The 22,832-nt window shown below is 53.0% G+C and overlaps 1 protein-coding gene and 2 long non-coding RNA genes across 4 annotated transcripts; all 3 read left to right on the top strand.

The window, feature by feature from the left end:
* The first annotated feature begins 911 nt into the window (after positions 1–911).
* On the top strand, positions 912–3,338 carry LOC139359358 (uncharacterized). The gene is made up of 3 exons (XR_011615276.1): positions 912–1,002; positions 2,432–2,636; positions 3,032–3,338. It is a non-coding gene; the product is annotated as an uncharacterized lncRNA (long non-coding RNA).
* A 7,897-nt stretch (positions 3,339–11,235) lies between these two features.
* Positions 11,236–12,281, top strand: LOC139359533 (uncharacterized). Its single transcript, XR_011615577.1, has 3 exons — positions 11,236–11,697; positions 11,975–12,047; positions 12,210–12,281. It is a non-coding gene; the product is annotated as an uncharacterized lncRNA (long non-coding RNA).
* Positions 12,282–16,199: 3,918 nt separating this feature from the next.
* LOC139359532 (TBC1 domain family member 3B-like) lies at positions 16,200–21,480 on the top strand. Of its 2 annotated transcripts, XM_071082654.1 has the most exons (6): positions 16,200–17,124; positions 17,801–17,895; positions 18,292–18,357; positions 18,828–18,927; positions 19,286–19,438; positions 20,416–21,480. In XM_071082654.1, exons 2-6 carry the CDS (start codon positions 17,884–17,886, stop codon positions 20,883–20,885), a joined length of 801 nt encoding a protein of 266 aa, XP_070938755.1. In that variant the 5' UTR covers positions 16,200–17,124; positions 17,801–17,883; the 3' UTR covers positions 20,886–21,480. The 2 variants fall into 2 exon arrangements, with proteins under 2 accessions (XP_070938755.1, XP_070938754.1); XM_071082653.1 differs by having other exon boundaries at positions 16,200–17,895.
* Positions 21,481–22,832: the final 1,352 nt, after the last annotated feature.

The following is a 22,832-nucleotide window of genomic DNA, read 5'->3' as shown; positions in this document are numbered from 1 at the left end:
GCAACCTGACAGACAACGCTGATTGTCAACATGTAGGTGACTCACCTTGCTTTCCCCAGCTGACTTCTGAGACTGAGGACCCAAGAGAATGTCCTCGATTCCTACCATGAAATAATCAACAGTAGTTCCTGCTTATTATCCCGCTTCCTGCTTTATATATATATATATATATATATATATATATATATATATTCTTTCAGAAAATAAAATAAGCTGTTCTTAATATATATTAGGAATATATTAGACATATATGTATTAAAAATACTGTATACCTATATAAGTAATATGTCCACATTATAGAAAACATAAAAGCAAAACCTTAGTAATGGTTACTGTACTTTTGAAATGCATTTTAAAAAATTTCTTAAAGTGGCATATTCACAGGCTAAAAAAAAGCCAAACAGTACAAAGCAGCATTCGGTGTGCAGCCTGTCTTCTACCCTGACACCTTAGTTCCCTCCCCAGAGGTAGCTTGTTGTTCATGTGCAAGTGTCCTGCTTTTCGTCACTTCACCATATAAGCGACATGTAACGTGTGTAAGCATTCTCTTTTATTATTGCCTTGTTAGAAATCCTTATTTATGATTACATAATTATCACTGTGTGATAATTAACCATTTTTCTATTACTGAACATCTGTTTTAGGCTTTAGGCTTGTAGTCTTTTATATTCAGTGAATATTTTTGTGCATGAAATCTGCATTTTGAGATTTTTTTTTGGAGACATTCCTAGGTGGGGAACTATTGGGTCAAAATATATATACTGTAAGTTTCTTGATACAATCTAAGCAGATCTGTTCAACTGTTTTCCTAAACTTTTATGCTTATACTAAGTGAATATATTTCTATATGTATATATTTAAGTGATTTACCTTTTAACATGTGTTGCCTGCTTTGGGTGGAACAGGGAAACACCAGACCCAAGTTTTCAGGAAGAGTTCTCTGGTCTCCTGCTCTTGAAAATGTTACGATCAGCTATAGAAGCATCCAAGGATAAAGACAAGGTAGACTCACGACAAAACCCAGTATCTCCCAAACAGATTCTTAATGTATTGTAGCTGCAGTGTGGTAGTTTAGTGTGGCTTGATGCTCCTCAGACTATCCCACCAAATGTACTCCTGTTCAAAGGAGACTGAGGGTGTGCTCAGCGTATAAACGGCCTATTCCACACATGTATGGTTTCTTTACTGTCTCCTGCCTCCCGAAAACTATCAGTGCCCATTGTAATACTACATAACATATTCAGGTTCCTTTTATTTATTTATTTTTTATTTTATTTTATTTTTTTTTTGAGAGGGAATCTCGCGCTGTCGCCCGGGCTGGAGTGTAGTGGCCGGATCTCAGCTCACTGCAAGCTCCGCCTCCCGGGTTTATGCCATTCTCCTGCCTCAGCCTCCCGAGTAGCTGGGACTACAGGCGCCCGCCACCTCGCCTGGCTAGTTTTTTTTTTTTTTGTATTTTTTAGTAGAGATGGGGTTTCACTGCGTTAGCCAGGATGGTCTCGATCTCCTGACCTCGTGATCCGCCCGTCTCGGCCTCCCAAAGTGCTGGGATTACAGGCTTGAGCCACCGCGCCCGGCCTCAAGTTCCTTTTAAATTAACTTTTTTTTATTCCCCCCCCCAAAAAAATGTTAAGTAGAATTGACAAGTCAGAAAAATGAGTAGCTCTTGGCTTTGAATATTACCTGTTAAACTAATCAGTTTAATAAGCACAGGTCTGGGCTTTAGGTCAGACATACATGGATTCAAGCCCTGGCTTGCCCTTTAGTAGCTGGGTGACTTTGGTATATTATGTAACTTCTCTGAAGGTCAGGTCCTTACCTGTAACATGGAAGTTCTATACCTCACCGGATATGAAGATGCCTTATGTTAAAGCACCGAGCACCGTACCTGACCCGTACCGTGTGCTCACTTTAATACTACTTCTGAAAATCTGGTAATCACCCAGGAAGCCCTGCCTCAGAGTAATTCAGTCAGAAATTCTGAGGTTAGGGCCTGCAAATTGGTTTTAAAACAAAAGGAAAAACCTCCCCAAATGATTCTGGTGGGCTGCAGAGGTTGAGACTCTAGTGTAGTAGAAAAGTATTGGACTGGAATGATGGAACCTAGCTTCTCCTCATCATGTTGCTATCAACCAGCCTTGTCCTGTGGTCCCCGGACCTTATACTCCATCTCAGTAAAACAGGGAAGATGGACCTCTCTGAGGTCCTCTCTAGCACTAAATAAAATAAATAAATAAATAATCAGAGAGAGGAGTTTTGTAGAACCTCACCTTTCTGATGGCTCAGGATGTTAACCAGAGCAGACCTTGTGAGTTCCAAGGACTTGCTTTAAGAAGTCGAGGACCTCCTGGGTTTCTTTAAGCTGAAATTAGACTTTTGAAAACATCTCTTTGGCAAAACACATTTCTAAAGCGTTTACATTTTTTTCTAGGTAAAGAGCAATGCAGTCCGGGCCCTTGGAAATTTGCTTCATTTTCTGCAACCCTCTCATATAGAAAAACCCACATTTGCAGAAATAATTGAGGAGTCTATCCAGGCCCTAATTTCTACTGTTCTAACAGAAGCTGCCATAAAAGTCTGATGGAATGCTTGTTATGCAATGGGAAATGTATTTACAAATCCTGCCCTTCCATTAGGTAAGAAAGTTTCCCTTCACTCCCTGGTGGAAAGCCTCTTGGACAATACACACCAATCTACATTGTTGTTAAAGATGTTTGTCACATGTCATTTATCACAGTATGAGGAAAAAATGGAGACACACTGAAAACAAGTTTAGGAGAACATTGAAATACATCATTACCTATACAATGAGATTTATAATGGAATATTTTGTTGCCATTTAAAATTACTTACAATAATTTTATAATCTGGAAAAATACTTCTGATGTTAAACAAATGAAAGCAGTATTAAATCATTTCTACAGAATGACCTCAATTGATGGGTAGAAAAAAGACTGAAAGGAAACTGGACCAATTATTAACAGTGATTGCCTCTGGTTGAGTAGGATTTTTTCTGTTTTCATTTTCTCAGTTGTCTACAATAAGCATATATTGTTTCAATGGTCAAGAAAAAAGGAAGGAAACAAAACTGGAATGAGAGGAGATATAAACTGGAAATCCCCTGTGAGCTGTGTACAGAAGTGGATGCCATTAATAAATGTAAGGAGGGCATCTGTCTCTAAGTAGCGGCATGCCATGCCCCTTGATATGTCATTCAGGACCAGTAGCTGCTTAGGTGTGTGGATCGGAGCCTCCAAACCTTGCTCACTTTGAATGCCAGTGTTCGCTTTATTGCGTCTCTCTCTGTCTGTCTCAGAAGATTTGAGACCTAAGGATGTGTTCCCGGAGAGGAGCTCATGCATCAAGTTAGGGAAGTCTGGCTCTGCTCCCCTTTATCGCCTAGAGCATCCAGGCCGAGCAGTCAGCTGGGAGCAGGTGGAGTAGTCTCCTGGCTTCTTCCACTGAGAAGTCACCTAAGGGTGACCTTTGGGGTTGGAGCTCATTGAGGTGGATGTCCGCCTTCTGGAGAGCCAAGAAGTCCTTGAAACGAGGGCACCTCAGTGGTGGTTGGCTCCTACCTGCCTTCCTGTATGGCCCTTGCCCTTAGCCTACTAGAGAGAGAAGTCGACCTGCATGACTTGGAGGGAAAGGGACGCTCCAAAGAGGCAGGAAGTTTGAGAACTAGAAAGCATCCAATAGCAGAGCTATCAAGAGCCACATAAGAAAAGGGAGCCAGAAACTGATAAAGAACTCTGACGGGTCAAATTGTGAGTGTCTTGTAGGTCTAGCAGTGGCCCATTGTCAATGGCAGTGGCAAACACCAAATGGAAAGGGCCTGCTTGCCTGTCTTCGGAGGCAACAGAGAAGCCGGGGAGGGCTGGGCGAGTTAAGAGAAGCTGCATTCTACTCTGTCACCCATCTTGAGGAGTAATGACACCCCAAAATGGAGTGGGTAGCAGTAGCTCTGGTAAGGAGGAAAGCAGGCTGATTTCCTAGGGCCTACAGGTATGGAGAAAGAATAGAAATCTGGGCATCTTATTCTTGAAACTGTAAGTTTTCTTTTTCTTGGCAATAAAATGCATGACTTGCTATGGCCAGAACAGTGTCTGGATGCTGTTGCAAGTGAGGAAATAATTCTTTTTGCCAGCATGAACAGCACTGCCACATGCAGTGTGTGCTTTGCACACAGCTAAGAAGGGCCCAACTGAGATGACCGGTGGGGTTGCAATTCAGTCCACGCTCTGCCCACGAAGCCATACCCCATGGGACAGAATCCTCCCAGAGAAGAAGCCTTTTTCTGAGTCACCAAAGGCCCTATATCGGGTAGCAGAGGCTCTAAGCATGTCACAGGCTGAGGTAGGGAAAGAGGGAGGTTTGGGGATTGGCACCTGGCCACTTACCTAGGATCCTACAGTCAGTCACCACCGTTGTCTCACAGGATGATTGTGAGAATGAAGTGAACACATAAAATGAGTGTTTGGGGCACTAGTGTTTATGCTGCCTTCTGCCCCTCTCCCTCTCACCCCACCTAATTCTAAGGCTGCATTTGTTTTAGTGACTGTGGATTCTTTCTTGGGAGAGCCCCAGGGACCTCCCAGGCCTACAATGCCCTGACATCGGTCGTGACATCATGCAAGAACTTCAAAGCCTCCCACATAATCAGGTCACTAAACAAATCGCAGAGGGCCCAGCCCCAGCTGTTGCCTGGCTTTCCAGGAGTAGAGCTCGGTTGGGAGTGGCTGCTGCTCGGACAGCCGTATCCCCAGAAAGCCCTGGGTGTGAATGGAATCCTGTTTACCCTCTGGTTTCCACTGACATATTTATCTATCAACATTCTGTCCAAGTCTCCTCTTCTGAACCCTCACCAGAATGACCCTTAATGAAGAGTCACAGGGAGAAGATGTCCACCCATGCATAGGAGACAGGCCTGGAACAGAGCCTTCCTGCACAGCCTAAAAGGGACCCCCCCTACTGATACCTTGATCTTGGACTCGTGGCCTCCAGGACTGGGAAACAGTAACATTCTGTTGTTGAGGGTGCCCAGTCTGTGGTCCTGTAAAACAGCCCTAGGAAACTAATGCAGCCTGTTAGCCCACAGATGGTGGAGAGACGGGATGCGCAATGGAGCTCCAGGCTTAGTGCACTACGGGACCCTCGGGTGGGTGTAGGTATGCAAGATAATTTTGGGTGGTGCAGGGTGAATAATTTTAATTGACATAAAAATGTGTGTATCTTACTGTTTAAATCAGAGGTCCTGACCTGTTAGGAACCAGGCTACACAGCAGGAGGTGAGCAGCCAGCCAGCGAGCAAAGCTTCGTCTGTAGAAACAGCCACTTCCCATGCCTCACATTACCCCATGAGCTCTGCCTCCTGTCAGAGGAGCGGTGCTGTTAGATTCTCATCGGAACGTGAACCCTGCTGTGAACTGCGCATGCCAGGGATCTAGACTGCGTGCTCCTTATGAGAACCTAATGCCTGATGATCTGTGACTGTTTCCCATCACCCCCAGATGGGACCATGGAGTTACACGAAAACAAGCTCAGGGCTCCCCTTGATTCTCTATTATGGTGAGTTGTGTAATTATTTCATTATATATTACAGTGAAATAATAATGGAAATAAAGCACACAAGAAATGTAATGGACTTGAATCATCTCCGCATCATCCTTTCGCCTTCTTCCGGGTCCCTGGAAGAGTCGTCTTCAAGAAAACTGGCCTCAGGGAGCAAAAAGGCTGGGAACCACTGGTGTAAATGCTTCAGGGAATAGTTAATCAACTTAAGGTTTACATGGTACAAAAAATACAGGTGTAAATGCTAATAAAAATGGGTGCAAATGAACACACTCTCTTGCTGTGGTCCGAGGAACGTTCAGCATTCTGTCAGAGAGACTTGCAGCTTGGAGCTGCAGCTGCCCTTCCACATCCTGTCCACTGTAAAGCCCTGCAACACACACCCACACACACGCACACACACACACACACACACACGCACACACATACACATGCATAAACCTGGACACCCACACACACGCACGCTGTGCTTCACGCCCTCACTAGGGTGGCCTGGGAAGAAATATGTTTTTGTTTTTTGTTATTTTTGAGATGGAGTTTCGCTCTTGTTGCCCAGGCTGGAGTGCAATGGCGCAAATTCGACAACCTCCGCCTCCTGGGTTCAAGCAATTCTCCTGCCTCAGCCTCCTGAGTAGCTGGGATTACAGGCATGCACCACCATGCCCGGCTAATTTTGTAGTTTTAGTAGAGCTTGGGTTTCTCCCTGTTGGACAGTCTTGTCTCAAACTCCTGATCACAAGTGATCTGCCCACCTTGGCCTTCTAAAGTGCTGGGATTACAGGCGTGAGCCACTGCGCCCAGCCAGGAATGCATGCTTTTAGGAGAAACGAAGACAATTCACGCCCCTCGTTCTCCTGGTGTTTGCACAAGTGCCTTCTCCACAGACCATGCTTTAGTCTCTTTCTTAGTTCTCCTTCTTACTGAAAGAGAGAAGCAGAGCCCCAGCATGTACCCAGCTGCTTAGGGCCCCAGCCAAGTGCGCAAGCTTCCTGGGGGGCCTAGTGAGTTGAAGGCACTCAAATTCTCCCCAAAAGAGGCATCAGTTTTTGGTGGATCCTTGAGTCCAGGAAGGCAATAGACAAGACATCAGGGTTCACCAGAAGACACAACAAAATTGCAGTGAGGAAGGGCTGCAGTCAAAGGTTTTATGCTCCACGAGAAGGGGTACTCAGGACTCTAAGCAGCAGGCAGAAGATTTATTGCATGTGTGGTTAGGTGATGGTGGCCTACAGTTTTCACTGGGAACTGGCATCAAGAGTAACTCGACCTCCTACTCATGCACGTTTCTCTCTGTCTCTTTGTGTTTTGTGTCTCTCTCCCCATCTCTCTCGCTCCTTATCCTCTAGCCTCCTCTGTCTCTCTCGCCATCTCTCTTCCTCTGTCTCACTCCCTTCTCCCCATCTTTCTTTCTCTCTCCTTCTTTTCCACTTCTCTCTCCCTCCTCATCTCGCTGCATGCCACTGTTCATGCTTCTTGGGATCCACGTGGATGGGCGGACACGGGACTCCTAGGCTAATTATCATGTCACAAGCCCAGGGTTGCAGGACCTCGGTCCCCCACCTCCCAGCACCCTCAAAATGAGAGGTGTGGGGTGTGCCCGTGCTCTCCTGGGTGGGCGTCCCACACTCCAGGAAGCAGAAACTGCAGGACAAAGCTGGCACAAGTGACATGCCCATGTGGCTGCCCGCTTCCAGCTTGGGATCTGCTGAGGCCAGAGGACACCTGCCCAGGAGAGACCCTGCACCAGGGTGGGGGTAGGGGTGGGTTTTGGCATGGGAATGGGGATGGGAGCAGCCACTGCACACCAGTCCCTGGCTGACTTCCTGTCCCGCACCTTGTCATGCAAGGCCTCCCATCCCACCCCTACCCCTGCCTCTCACCACCTCCACCCCTAGGCTGTCCAGATCCAGGCTCCAGAAGTCTCCGAGGATCCAAGAACTAAGGGCAACCAATGGGCTCCTCAGGCCCGAGTCCATGAGTCAGTCACCCCGCTGCAGGCTGACAAACCTTGGCTGTCACTGATCCTCCACCCCAAACCAGCCATAGCCCCTTGCCCCCACCAGCATTACCACCTCCTCCTAACCACAGCCCTGAGAGCTCTACTTCCTGGTAAACTTCCTCCTTCCCACCCTGATCCAGGCAAGTCCAAAGGCCAGCGCCCTCCACCCACCCTTCCGGGGGGCCCCTCTACTGTCTGCTTGCCCAGATGTCTTCACCCGGCTTTCCCAAGCTACAACAGGTGACAGGGATGAGCCCCCGGCCTCTGCCAGGAAGATTTGCCAAAATGTTTTCCATTTAGAAGCGGGGCAGTGATGGGGCCTAAGGATGACCCCAGGGTTGTCACTCAAGCAGCAAGAAGGACAAGAAACCCAGTTTGCCGGGGCGCGGTGGCTCAAGCCTGTAATCCCAGCACTTTGGGAGGCCGAGGTGGGCAGATCACGAGGTCAAGAGATCGAGACCGTCCTGGCTAACATGGTGAAACCCCGCCTCTACTAAAAAATACAAAAAACTAGCCGGGCGAGGTGGCAGGCGTCTGTAGTCCCAGCTACTCAGGGGGCTGAGGCAGGAGAATGGCATAAACCCGGGAGGCGGAGTTTGCAGTGAGCTGAGATCAGGACACTGCATTCCAGCCTGGGTGACAGAGCAAGACTCTGTCTCAAAAAAAAAAAAAAAAAAAGAAGCCCAGTTTGCTACCCTGACCCTTGGAGGACTTGGCCGTGGCTTCACAAGGCCCTGCAGGGGCAGCAGGGCAGCAAATCCACCCTTCTCTGGAGGAAGCAGCCACCATCCCCAGGAAGCAGCTGATGGGGGCGCACTGGCAGAGCCCTCGTGTGCTGCCATGCAGGGCCTGCAGGTCTGTACTCAGATTTAGCCCTGGGGAGTCGCAAGATAGACCGAGACCCTCACAGGTCTGGCTCTGTCTCCCCACCCAAACCTCATCTGGAATTGTAATCCTCTTGTTGCAAGGGAGGAACCTGGGGGGAGGGGATAGGATTTGGGGACAGTTTCCCCTGTGCTGCTCCCCTGATAGTGAGAGAGTTCTCAGGAGAGCTGATGGTTTTAAAGTGTGGCACTTCCTCGTTCTCCACTCACTCCCTCCTGCCGCCTTGTGAAGAAGGTGCCCGTTTCCCCTTCTCCTTCCCCCAAGATTGAAGTTTCCTGAACTATGAGTCAATTAATCCTGTTTCCTTTATAAATTACCCAATGTCAGGTATTTCTTTATGGCAGTGTGAAAACAAACCAGTACAGACCTTTCCTGAGGTACCTTCTCCTTAGGCACTGGCTGCCCCCGTGCTCCTCCTCTGCTCCCTGGTCTTTCTTTTCCCAAGTGATCCACATGGCCAGCCCCAGCCCCATCCTAGTGTAGCCCATGTGGCCGCTGGAGAGGCCGCGCTCCTTTCCTCACCCCGAGGGGGCCTGATATGCTCTTTGGATCCTGGAGGAAACTGACCCCCTATTCTCACACTGGTGCAACTTCTTCCAAGACCTCAAAGCTGGACAATGTGAACTGGTCTTTTTTCTTGTCTCCTCTTGCTAGGGCTGTCATTGGGACAGTCCTAGATGGGGAATGGGGGTGGGGGGGAACAAAGGATGAATGGACAGTCGTCCAGGGAGTATATCCCTGTCTGTCCTGAACTGGGCCCTTCCTCCAATGAGAAGCTTTCCTGAGTGAGTTTATACAGTCATTGCTTGGTATCCATGGAGGATTAGTTCTAGGGTCCCCAGGGATGCCAAAATCCATGGATGCTCAAGTCTCTGACATAACATGGCCTAGTATTTACATATAAGCTATGCACATCCTCCCATAGACATTAGACCATTACTAGATTATTTATGATATGTAACACAATGCAGATGCTACATAAATGGTTGGGATACTGTATTCTTTAGGGAATGATGACAAGAACAAAGTCTGCACATGTTCAGTAGAGACATAACCATCCAGTTTATTTTCTGAATATTTTCCGTCTGCTGTTGCTGAATCCACAGATGCAGAGCTCCCGGATAGGAGGGCCAAGTGTGCTTTGAGAGCAGGGTGGGTGAGGCTGCTAATGAGTACAGGGGAGCAGGTGTCAATCATGGGGGCCCTGCATTGGGGCATCTGGACGCCCTGTCTCAGGACTTGAGACTCTGTTTAGATGGCACAGGCAGACTCAGCCCAGGTCAAAGCCCACCTCTTGAAGGTTCATTTTATCCCAAGCTCTTTCTGGAGCCTGGAATTTGATATCCCCTAGGCCCTGGGTGGTTTTAGATAACATGTCTGAAAGAATGAGCCCCTACTGTGTACCCAGCACTTTCCCCACAGGATCCTCTAGCTAAAATATCCAAGGGTCAGGGAGAGAAATACCCAGTTAAAATATCAGAAATGAAAAAAGAGATACCATTAGAGACACTAAAATAGACCATTAGGTAATAGTATTAGCATTTGTGTTCTGAGATTCAACAGCAGCAGTCACTTTCCTCCACCCCTATGTGTGTCCCAGACCACCCTGGGCGGGGACAGCTGAGGTCGCGGCGGTGTGATGTTGGTCCTGGGCCTCGGGGGTGACAGTGGTGAGGAAGTAGGTGCACACATGAGTGGGGAAGCCAGGCCTGGCCAGAGAAGCAACACATGGGTGCACAGACCTATTTACCCATATACATGTGTGCAGGCACGTGTGCAAACACATTGCAGGCAGGCATGTGGCCGCCTCAGGCAGCGGAGGACCCTGACTCTGGGCCCTGCTGACCCGGGCAAGGCCCCACTGTGATGCGTGCCATGACCTCAGAATGTCACTGGTGCTTAGCACCAATCCGCTCTCCGGCCTGCCTCTGTGTTCTACGGCAGTTACCCACGCACAGTGGTATCAGCTACACACGCACGGTGGTATCTGGGAACAGTTTTGTGGACTCAGAGGTTTTCTACCTGAGAGGCATAACGCAGGCCAGCTGATACATCAGAATCAGGTGAGTGTGACCTGCTCTCTTCCCTCCAGGCTGACTTGGGGACAGTGGCTATACTGTGGGTGGTGTTGGCCTCTGGGCAGCTACCGAGGAGGGTCATTCCTAACCACTCACTGGGAGCCTGTTCTACACTGCCCGTGTAGAGATTTTCTCTTTTGTCCTCATGGGGGTTTTATGGAGTCGGTGCTATTCTCTAGTGTACCCATTCAACAGGGGAGACGTCTGGGGTCAGAGAGGCGGTAACCGGCTTGGGAATTTAGACAGGACGCTGGGTTTTGCTCTCAGCCCTGCCGTGCGCTGTGCTGGAATTCAGGCCTGAACCCTGTGACCTCCCTGCCCTAGATCCCAAATCTGCCCAGGTTTCCGATCCCGATGGGGCAGAGCGTGGTCCTGGCAGAGACGCTGGGATGGATCCACTGTGGGTGGGAAGGAGGGGAGGGTCCTCTGAACACATCTGGGGCCTAAGCTGGGTCCTGATGTTCGCTGTGGGACCCACTGGACCCACACGGTCCCTTGTCTGGGAGTGGCATGGGGAGACTTCTGCCCTTGGGCAGTTGTGGAAAATGAAGGGGCCCTGGAGGGCTGGCTGGAGGGAGACTATCTTCCCTTCTGTTCAAAGGGGTCCGGGCTCTGGGGATTGTCCCCGAGTATTTCTTGTTCTGTCTGGTCCTCTCGAGGCCTCGCTCGCCTTTGGCCCCGAGTGTTCCCAGGAGGGACAGTCCATCTAGATGTTCTCCAGGACCAAGGACCCACTGTTCTTCCTCAGTGGCCCAGGAAAATGAAGCCCCCTCCTGTAGGGACAGCTCAGAATGGTGGAGTCCACAGTCCCTCCCCGAGAGCCGTGATTTCCAGGAGCACAGAGGCTGCTTTAGAGACAGTAGATCATTTTCATCCCCAAAACCAAACACACTCCTGCTCAGACGGCATTATTCCTAAAGCAGCCTCACTGGTTAGACTGAAGGGCCACGGTAGCCCAAGTGATGAGCGGGGTAGAACGGAGCAGTCAGGAGAGATCTTGTTCTCCGCAGGAAACTGGGCATCTCTGTGGTCCTGAGCATCCCAGGAGGCCGATCGTACAGAGACCTCTGGTGCCTGATCCCGGTTCACATCCATATCCCTGGAATAGCCCACGATGGGCCCTTTACCCTTGGCAGGTGGACACCATTCAACCTGCCAGGGCAGGTGTGTGAGCATTTCATGGCATTTGGGGACAACGGGATTCTCTGTCCAGGTCCCACTCTTCTCGAGTCCTTGGGAAGATGCCATCCCCTGCTTGGAGCTTCAGACTCTAGAGACCCGTGGAGGTGTGGGCCATGGGGTCTGGCCCCTTTTTACCTGGGGGCGGTGGTGGAATGAAGGTTATACAACCAGCCAGCATCTGGGAGCCCGGCAGGAGCAATTCAGGTTTTCTCTGAAGCTCTCGGGTACAATGTAACCTTTAGACAATTTTGTCTCACAGGATGGACATGGTAGAGGACGTGGACAGTTTGTGGGCACAGGAGCGAGAGGACATCATTATGAACTATGAGAAGGTACAGGTCGGTCTGCTTCTTGGAGGGAGGCCTGTTCCAGTGCACCCTGGTCAAAGGGTCCTGGGCTCACTAGGAGCACAGGGTGGGGACGGGTGGCCACTACCCCCAGGCCCTTACACCCTTTACCTTGGACCCCTCACCAAGGCTTCCTCTGGGTTACAGGGACACCGAGCTGGGCTGCCAGAGGACATGGGGCCTGAGCCTGTTGGAATCTACAACAACATTGATCACTTTGGAATTCTACAGTGAGTCCTCTGTGCTCCCCTCACCCCTAAAGCACCTGTCTCAGCTCAGGGACGGGTCTGCTTTTAGGAAGGCCTCTCTGAGGTAGGACATGTCCTGCCAGGTCGCGTCAACCTCCTTTCCAGGGTCAGAATTCCTCCCTGGCTCCCCTGCAGGTCCAGCCCGAGGTTGCTGTTAGGCCAGAGGTGCGGGGCCCATCTAGGGAGCAGGTGGGAATGGAGACTGGGCTAGGTCAGGCCCCTGGACTCTCAGCAGTTCTGTCCACAAGTTAGCACAAGAGGAGGGGGCAGCCTGAGTGTCTGGCCATGTCGACCTGGAGACAACCCAGTGAGATCCAAGTGTTGTGGCCACAGGGTGAGGGGACGCCTGGCCGAACCTTGGGGCTGTTGTCCAGCAGGTCTCTGAGGGCCCACCTGCACCTGTCCTCCCCCAATTTCCCTAGAGCTACAGCCCTCATCGTCCCCATGGGGAAGGGGGAAAGGCATGAGGACAGTGGGGGCAGTGGCCCTAGGGAATGGGGGAGAAGATGGGCAGTGCCCGTTCTGGGCATCTCATGGTGAGGCCAGGGAGGCAGCAGGGCTTGCGGCTAAAGACCCTGGATCTGGTGCTGGTAAGGGATCTGGGGCCAGGTAAAAGGAGCCCAGCCAGGAGCCCATCTGTCAGGGATCGTAGGATGGAGAGACAGGATCCAGGGGAAGTAGAGTGGGAGTGAGCTTATGAGTTGTGCCACTTCTGAAACGCAGGGTGTGTGTTTCACATGCAGGGAGAGGCAGGTGGACACTGGGAGGTCAGACCCTGCAAGGGTCTTGGGGCTGTCAAGTGGGATGGGACCCTTATGGTCCCAGGGTGCACTGGGAAGGTCTCAGGGCAGGCTCCCTAGACCGTAGTGGGGTGATGTGGTCACTCCCTGAGGGACTCCTGTGAGGGCCCGATCACCCACCCTGGGCGGCCCCCATCTAGTCTCAGGGCTGACCTTCCTCAGATCCAGCAGAAAGCACCACCTCCAGTCCAGGACGGGCAGCCTTATTGTGCAGCCTGACCACCCCCACACCAGGGGCCCCAGTAACCCCACCCAGGCTGGCCCCACACTCCTTCTTCTCCCAGGTCCTGCCCCTCCTGGGAGTCAGCCCCACAGGAAGGCCCTTGTCCTCCCTTCCCTGTGTCTTTTCCTGGACTGAGCCCTGAGCTAGATAGGGACAGAGCCTGTCCTTTCTGGGGGTTGGTTCCCAGTCTCGGGGAGCTCCAGGCCCTGTGCAGGTCCTCAGTTCTGCCTGGGTTGTCTTACAGTGAGACAGAGCTGCCTCCTGCCACTGCTCGGGAGGCGAAGGTAAGAGCCTGATGCATGGGGAGGGGCTGAACCAGGGATGTGGGGACTGGGCGGGTGGTCAGTGAGGAAGAGGAGGCAGCTGGCCTGGGCGGTGGTGGGTAAGGGCAACACGATGTCCCTGGGAGGGGCAGCACTCCCTGCTGGACCTGACCCCAGGTTGCTGTAAGTTAGGCAGCTTGATAAGATTCCAAAGTGAGGACCACAGTTGTGGCTTGGGGGTGGCTGCCCGCCTGTGTCAGGACCCCACCTAGAGGCTGGAACCTGACCTAAGACTGGTGTGTCTGTGGCCTGAGGATGGCACGTCCCGGGGTCCCAAAGCCAGCCCACTGGTGATCATTTGCTCAAAGGTTCTCAACCCTTAGTGTCTGCCCTTCCTTGGCTCCCTCCAGCTGGGTCCACCTGGGCTCCAGAGCCCAAGATCCAGCATCCACGGGCGGCTCTGGGAAGCCTGGCAGCTCCCCTAATGCCAACATTCCTCATTTGACAGCAAATGCGGCGGGAGATAACACGAAAGAGCAAGTGGATGGAAATGCTGGGACAATGGGAGACATACAAGAACAGTAAAAAGGTAATGTGTGGAGGGAGAGGCCCCGGGAACCACTCTCTGCAGAGACAGGGGACAGGCACCCTTGGCTGTGACCTGGCACCGTCAGCCTCTCAGAGGGTGGGTGGCACACTGTCCTCACCCAGAGGACTGCAGGCCTGGTCGGTGGTTTGCCTGCCTATTTGTGCAAGCGTCACCTTGCTGGGAGGGAATCTGAATCTAGGGCTGGGACCACCTGGAGCTCAAGGCTAGGGATGCCCTGGTGACCCAAAGGAAGGAAAAGGTTCAGATCACAGTCCTGACTCTGAGTGTCCATCCACTCTTTCAATCCTGGGAAGGGAGACTGTGTCCCAGCTTAATGTCACCTCTAACGAGGAATCACGGGGCCAAAACCAACCATTTCCAGAATCCTTGAGCTCTGGTCCTCACTGGGGTCGCCCCGTGGCCTGTGACACCAGATTGTTTTCTGCCCACAGCTGATAGATCGAGTATATAAGGGCATTCCCATGAACATCCGGGGCCAAGTGTGGTCAGTTCTGCTGAACATACAGGAAGTCAAGTCGAAAAACCCCAGAACATACAAGGTACGCTCAGCCAGAGCACGACAAACAGGACAGGCCGTGTCAGGAGCCCAGGTCTCCAGCTGGAGGGAGCATCAAGCCCAGGCTGGGGGGTGGGTGGGATGGTCAGATGCACATCCTGGGCACGGACGGTGACATAGTCACCACAGACAAACTCGGCTCTGGTGACCCTCCCCGGCTTCAGTAACAAGCCAAAAAGCAGCTTTGTGCAGAAGGAAACCTTCCTGCTTTCCTTCCTTCCCGGAGTGCTGACTGTGGGCTGACTGCCATTTGGGGCAGGGAGTCTTCCATCCGTTCTGAGGCTGCTTTCTCCTCTTGGCCCTGCCCTACAGGTCATGAAGGAGAAGGGCAAGAGGTCATCTGAACACATCCACCAGATCGACCTGGACGTGAGCAAGACACTAAGGACTCACATCTTCTTCAGGGATCGATATGGAACCAAGTAAGCCTATGGGAGCCACAGGGTCTCATCAGAGATGGAGTGAACGAAAGGGATGGGGGTTCCCCGGAGAAGAGGCCAGGGTCACCCAGGAGGGATGACAGAGCTGCCAAGACCTCCCCTGACCCAGGGAGCAGCCGGCACCATGAACTGAGCACCTGGTTCCAAGCCCTGGGCCAGACTGGAACATGTGGGGCCAGAACCCAGGAGGATCCTGAGGAGACAGAAGGCAGCAAACAAAATCATGCACAATGGTGAAAGGTGCTCTCCCTGACCCACGGGGACCCATGGTAGGACTCACAGGAGGGTGGCAAGATGGAGGGCCCATGAGCCTCTCCAGGCAACACTGAGAGCAACAAATGCTGGGGTAATTGGGGTCCCGGAAACTGTCATCCTGGTCTGCTGGGAACATGACATGGCACAGCCACTTTAGCAGCCAGTTGGGCAGTGACTCACAAAGCTCAATGGACTTGAACCACGTATCCCCAAAGTATCACAAATATTGAACCCACTGATTTGAAAACTGATGTCCACATGAAACCTGCATGCCACGTCCACTGCTTGATTCCTCATCACTCACACAAGGAGCCTTCAGGGACAGTCTTCAACATGGGAATGGGGAGAGCAAGGATGGTCCTCCCTTCAAACGGAAGACACAGTGAGAAAAGGGAATGAGCCAGTGTTGCCCGCATGAACGTGGGTGGATCCTAGATGCATTTTGCTGAGGGAAAGAAGCCAGACCCAATAAGCTACCACGTAGGATTCCCATTCCTGGGCCATTCTGGAAAAGGCCAAACCATAGGGATTGAGAAGCAGTCTGGGTGGTCAGGGGCTGAGGGATCAGGGAGAGGCTGGGTGCATAGGGGCCACCCTGGAGACTTGGAAGATGAAGGAGTCGCTTCAGGAGGGGCTGGAGCGGTCGCCAGGAGACTCTGCCCATTGGTTTAGAACCGTGGAGGAACTGTACACCCAAAGGCTGAACTGGCGTGTATGCAAACTGAAAATAAAGAAAGAAAATCATTCAGAGTGAAAAGGATCAGGCAAGTCACTGTACAACTGGGCTATCTGCATGTCACAGATGTGGATTTTACTGAAACATTTCCTCAAAGTCAAAGGCCCTGAAGAGCTCACTGCTTATCTGGTGAATCATCTGAACCTGAAATGGGCTTTGTTGTTAGGCTTTGTAGACAAAGTGAAACTAACGGCATCTGCACAAAACAAACAAAAGCCTCATTTCTCTGTTTCCTAGGCAGCGGGAACTATTCTACATCCTCTTGGCATATTCGGAGTATAACCCAGTGAGTATTCCCCGCAGTGACATTCCCGGGCAGTATTTCCCTGTTCACAGGAGTGGGTGTCTGGTGGGGGTGTCGCTGCTTCTTTTAAAGTTAGTATTTGTGAGCCACCAGGATATAGGAGGTAGGACTCCAGCTCACTGCTGGCATAAACCTCCAAGCAAGGGGGTGGTCTCAAGGGGTCAAGCTGAGACACAAAGGAGTCAGGCCTGGACTCCTGGTGTCACCTGGGTCTGACCACCACTTCTCAGAACCAGAAATGATGCCCTCCTCCTGGGGCTGCCCCAAATCCCAGGAGCTTGGCAGGGTCGCATGCGAGATGGTGCCATCAGGAGACAGTTTGGACAAGGTGCTGAAGTGCCTGATGGACTTGGCTCTTGTCATGAAATAAATTTGCATCCTGAGGAAGCCTCTTCTTCAGAGGAAGCCTCTCCAGTCACCTCTGCCCTCTCCAATGACATGAGTCCTCCCAGGTGACCTCAGTCCTCCCAGGTGATGTCCTTTCACGGTGACTCTGGCTCTTGCAGGAGGTGGGCTACTGCAGGGACCTGAGCCACATCGCGGCCTTGTTCCTCCTTTATCTGCCTGAGGAGGATGCATTCTGGGCACTGGTGCAGCTGCTGGCCAGGGAGAGGCACTCCCTGCAGGGTAGGTGAACAGGTGCCCAAGGGACCTCATGCAGTCAGACCCAGGGACGACCACCCTGGCCAGATGATCTCAGCTTTCAGCCAAGGCACCTTCCTTGACCAGCTCCTTGGGAGTCTTTAGGATGTCTCTGCTGAGGGTCCCACAGGAGTCCGCGGCTGACCCCAAAGCCCAAGTCAGACGCCTTTCATCCCCGTCAACGGAGGGCATCTCATCCTCCCCGTGGCCACCCTCTGTGTCCTGCTGCCACGCCCTCTGGATCTGATTGTGTAGCTGACTCTCTAATCCCTGAGAGTCCTGCTGCCCTTGGTGCCCATGAATGGGCCGACCAAGCCCAGGTGGCAGCATCTCCCCAACCCGTGTCCCCTGGCCCGACCTCACTTCCAGGAGACGACCAAGAGCCCAGCACCCACCCTGCTCTGGCAGCCATGTGGTGGCCTCAAGTCATGCTTGCCCTTTTTGCACCCTGGTCCAGGAGGCGTCCAGGGGAACCTCCAGCCAGGCTCCAGGGGATGTTCCTGCCCCACCTCCCCAGGGCAAGGCTGCATGGTGGGTCACCAGATGGGAGGGTGAAAGGCTTTCAGGTTTCGGGTCCTCTCCAGCTGCCCAGCTCTTCCTGCTGATGGCTCCACATCTTGGGGGAAGGCTCTGATTTCTTGATGGGCTGGGGGCTTCTCAGGATTCCACAGCCCAAATGGCGGGACAGTCCAGGGCCTCCAAGACCATCAGGAGCATGTGGTACCCACGTCACAACACAAGACCATGTGGCATCTGGTGAGTTTATGGCGTCTGGTGAGCAAGCTTGGGCTCTTCCCCAGAGACTCTGCCTCCCGTGGCTCTGGAGGAACGGGGACTGGAGCCCCTGGTGGGGCTGGTGACTGGATGAGTCCAGCCAGGGCCTGACCTGGAACGTCGGGTTCTCCTTGGGCTGGGAGTTGGATTCCTTTCCTGCCCTGGAGGAGACAGAGGCACAGGGATGGGGGCCCAGCTCCCGCAGAGCAGGGCAAAGGGCAGTGTGTCCACCGGGAGTGTGGGAAGGGGATGGTGTTGTGGGGAGCCCTGGACACCGCCCAGTGTTCTGCACTGGGGGAAGGGTCTTCAGAGGCCCTGGAAGAGGGAGGTTTTTAGGGCAGCCCAGGGGGCCCTGAGCACCTCTGTTCCTCCCATCAGGACAAGGAAGGTCTTTGCGCGCAGGATTCCTCCTTAGGCTGGCTTCTCCAGATGTGGAATGACGGGGTAAGAAGGCACAGGGAGACCCTGGCTCAGGGACCCTCCTTGCCCTGCAGTGCCCTGCTTCCCAAGTCCGGGGGTCTGGCTCACCCACAGCCCACAGGAGGCTCCGCCCACAGGGGGGCCCTCACAGGACACCCAAACCAAACCCTCTGCCCAAGAGGGGTCACCCCAGGGCAATGATTGGGGCACAGGACCAGCCTTACAGGCAGACTGGGCCAAGACCTGACTTGGGAGGGATCAGGGAAGCCTCAAGCCCTGGGCAAGCCCCTCTCTCCAGGCGCCACACTCCCAGTCCAATGAGTGCGTCCCATGAGGAACTGCAAGACCTTGTCTGACCCAGCGTCCTGGAGGGCTCAGGAAACCCTCATGGGGAAGGTCACTGACTCTGGGGACTGAAGCCCCAGTGGGCTCAGTTCGAGCCACCAGCCCCAGCCTGGAAGGGCTACAGTCTCCCACACCTGCTATCCCCACAGATCTCTCTTGGGCTCATCCTGCGCCTGTGGGACGTGTATTTGCTGGAAGGAGAACAGGTGTTGATGCCGATGACAAGCATTGCCTTTAAAGTTAAGAGGAGTAAGTCTACATGTGCCCAGTGGGGCCTGGGGAGCCCTGGGGTCAGACGCTGACTTACCCGAGGGCAGCTTCCTCACACTGTCCTCATGATCCTCTGTTCTGGCCCAGAGGGAGGTCTGGCCAGGTGGGCTGGGCAGGGCACAGTGACACCGGGCCGATCCCCCACATGACCCAGATAAATGTTGTGAGCACTTCCCTACCCACTTCCTCCGGCCACAGTCTCCTGTGCACATCCGAACCCCTGGGGTGGCCACAAAAGATTCCCGCATCGCCTAGTGGGAGACTGAAGTGGCCACGGGGTATCAGCTGTGCCCCCTCCCAGGGAACTCTCCTGGCCTGATGTCCACCCTGTCCCTAGAGCGCCTCATGAAGACATCCAGTTCTGGCCTGTGGGCACGGTTTCGGAACCAGTTCTTTCACTCCTGGGAGTTGGATGATGACTCTGTGCTCAAGCATCTTAGAGCCTCTACAAAGAAACTAACAAGGAAGCAAGGGGACCTGCCACCCCCAGGTGGGCTCCAGTGCCATGTCCCCTCCCATGTCACCCTCTGGGGCAGTCAATAGTATGGGAATGCCCGAGACCCGCAACCCTACTACCTGGGCCTTCCTCTTCACCTTTTCTTCCTCCTCTTCCTCCTGGACTCTAAGAAAGTACAGGAGGCCACCGGTCCTCACGGCAGGCGCTCAGTGCGTGTGTACTGGATGTGAAGTGCACGCAGGAGGGCGATGTGGGAATGACCCTCCAACAAGCCCCCTCCCACATTCCACAGTGTCTCTGTCTCCCCATCACAAGGCTGTCAAGGGCACTAAAGGAGCCAGACCCATTTGTGGGAAACCCCACCCCTCCCTGCAAGCACCCACAGCCTCAGAGAGCAGCAGAGGCCCCTCACTGCTGCACGCTCCTCCAGGGTTGGCAGCACCACAAGCCTTGAGCCAGGGAGACAAGGGAATCGGGTGTCCCTGACCCCAGAGCATTCAGGGAGAGGGCACAGGCAGTACCCCAGGTGAAAGCCAGAGCCAAGAATTCAGACAGATGTGGGAACGGTCAGTCCTGGCATGGACTGGGCATCCCAGGAAGGCAGAGGGTGACCCACGTCCAGGTCCAATCACCCACTGTGGAGATGGGTCCCCATGTGAGGTGACAAGGGTCTGGGTGACATCCAAGTCCCCTCCCACCTGAGTTCTCACTGGAGGCTGTACCCCTGGCTTAACAGCCCTGGGACGAGGGTGTGTCATAGGAATCCCCCAGCCAGTCCGAACCCTGGGGGCAGTCCTAGGAGCTACCTGTCATGCCCTGATAGCTTCCCCATGCCAGGCGGCACACACCCCTCCCTCTGGGATCAGCACACTACAGGCGTGTCCTCAGTGTCAGACCACGGGGCCACACAGAGACCCTGAGGACTCCAGAGACCCAGGCAGGTGGGGCCTGGCCGGGAAAGGCCTACATGGGCTCAGTGGAGACGCTGACCACGTCTGTTTTCCTTTCAGCCAAACCCGAGCAAGTGTTCTCAACACCCAGGCCTGTGCCGGCTTCAAGTGGCAGGACGACCCTCTGCAAGGGGGACAGGCAGACCCCTTCAGGCCCACCAGCCCGGTTCCAGCGGCCCATTTGGTTAGTTTCCCCACCATGGGCACCTCATTCTTCCACATCTTGTCCTGGTGTGGCTGTCCGGGAAGACACCTACCCTGTGGGCACTCAGGATGTGCCCAGCCCGGTCCCGGCTCAGGGAAGACCTCAGGGTTCCTGGAGATTCCTGGAGTGGAACTCGATGCCCCGGCTCCCGACGGACCTGGATGTAGGGGGCCCTTGGTTCCCCCATTATGATTTCGAACAGAGCTGCTGGGTACGTGTCCCTTCTGAATGTGTCCTGGACAGCCCCGGGACTGTGGGACAGGGCCAGCTCGAGAAGCCCGCGGGGACCCTGACACCAGGCCCTGCCCAGGCCCATCAGGACTGAGGGAGGCCAGGAGGTATCCCACTACAACAGGGCACCCCGTCTGCGGACAAGAGACTTGCACCCAATTTCTACAATGGCACCGTATCCCAGGAAGACCAGCTGGCCACCTGCTGGCAGGCGGAACACCCTGCGGAGGGGGTGAGATTGGCTTTCACCGCACTGAGCCACAATGTGGACATGGACTTCCAGCCAGCCCTGCACTGCACCCAGCACTGATTCCAACCAGGACGGCTCCTTTACAGCTAGGGACGAGCAGCAGCGCGCTCCCACCTCAGGGCCTTGCCTCTGTCACCTCTACTTGGAAAATTCTCATTTCCCTCCAGGGTTCTAGAAGCATCTGGGGCAGGGCTCATGGCTGGATAACTTCCCGAGACTTAACAACCCAAGCAAACTTCACGTTCTTGTTTTATTTTTTGGTAAACTTATGAAAATTTATTAAGAAAGTGTGCAGCTCGAAAGACCTTCACAGATGGAACACACCAGCCCCCAGATCACAAAGCCAACCATGCCCAGCCCCTCCCAGCACCCCCAGCCGTGTGACCAGCTTTCTGAATTCTGACGACACTGTGTGCCTGCCTTTGTATTTTCAACTCATAGACGGTTAACTCCTTCATGTTTTAAAATAAATGTTTTCTGTTGAAATTATTTTAGATATAAAAGATTGAAAAGGCACTACAGTGGCCTCCTACACCTTCCATCCAGCTGCCCCTCTAATGACGTTTTGCAGTTCCATGGCACATAACAAATTTAGACTGGGTGTGGTGGCTCACACCTGTAATCCCAGCAATTTGAGAGGTGGAGGCAGGACGTTCAGGTTCACTTGAGTCTAGAAGTCTGGGAGCAGCCTGGGAAACAGGTGGACCCTGTCTCTAGAGAAAAGTCAAAGAAATTAGCCAGGCATGGTGGCGGGTGCCTATGGTCCCACTTAGGAGGCTGAGGCAGGATTGCTGGAGCCCATGAGTTCCAGAAAGCAGTGAGCCATGACTGCACCACTGCACTCCAGCCTGGGTGACCGAGTGAGACTTCCCCTCTTAAAAAAAGTTAGCAATTTAAGGTGAGTACAATCCTATTAACTAAATAATAATGTGAACTATTATCTAAGGTTATTAAGGCTGGAATTATCCCATTTTTGCCTAACTTCTCATACCTGTCCCAAGATCCCACTTCGGACTCACCCTCTGCCTTCAGCTCATGTCTCCTCAGCTTCCTCCAGATGGTCCAGCAAACACACACATGGGCTGAATGGTAGAGCTGATTGCTCGTACACAAGGGGAGACCTGTGGGCAGGGGTTTTCAAACTTACACAGCAAATGAGTTTTCCATGGTGTTCTGGAGAGCACCCTTTAAGAAACACTTTGACAGTGAATCCAGGCCCCAGTATCCATCAGCTGCTCTAGTGAATTTTGTGGAAGCTCAGTGAACACCTGCTCTGCAGGGTGCATGTGAAAGGGGAGAGGATGAGTAAGCTGCAGATAAAGAAGACAGGACACGGGGTCTGTCGAAGCTCTATCCCCTGCCTTCAGCACTGATGAAGCAAATCCAACTCTTAGGGAATGGTGGCCACATGCTGGGCCAGCTCCAGGCTCTGAGGATCTGGGAGTGAGTGATGCAGAGCCAGGCCTTGCCCTCGGGGAGCTCTCCAGCGTACACCTCCCTCTACCCTCCCAGTGCCCTGCAAAGCAGGCGTCAATGTCACTGTTAATGCACAGAGGAGGAACCTGACTGTTAGACAGGTTCATGGGTTTTCCAGGGTCGCACGGCTTCTGGGAGACGGATGTGACCCTGAGGACACGGCACAGGCCAGTGTAATGCCAGGTCGGAATGAGCTGTGATCTGTGCCATGTAGAGGCCTAGGCCAAGGTGGGAGTGACTGAGGGGAGTCGCTGAAAACACACTTGGGTCCTCACCTGCTGGCTCCCAGGAGTCCGGAACTGCCAGGAGAGTGGT

Source organism: Macaca nemestrina, chromosome 17 (assembly GCF_043159975.1).
Source record: "Macaca nemestrina isolate mMacNem1 chromosome 17, mMacNem.hap1, whole genome shotgun sequence".
NCBI classification, from domain to species: Eukaryota; Metazoa; Chordata; class Mammalia; order Primates; family Cercopithecidae; genus Macaca; species Macaca nemestrina.
Note: the sequence above shows the minus strand (reverse complement) of the source record. Positions and strands in the feature narration are given on the sequence as shown.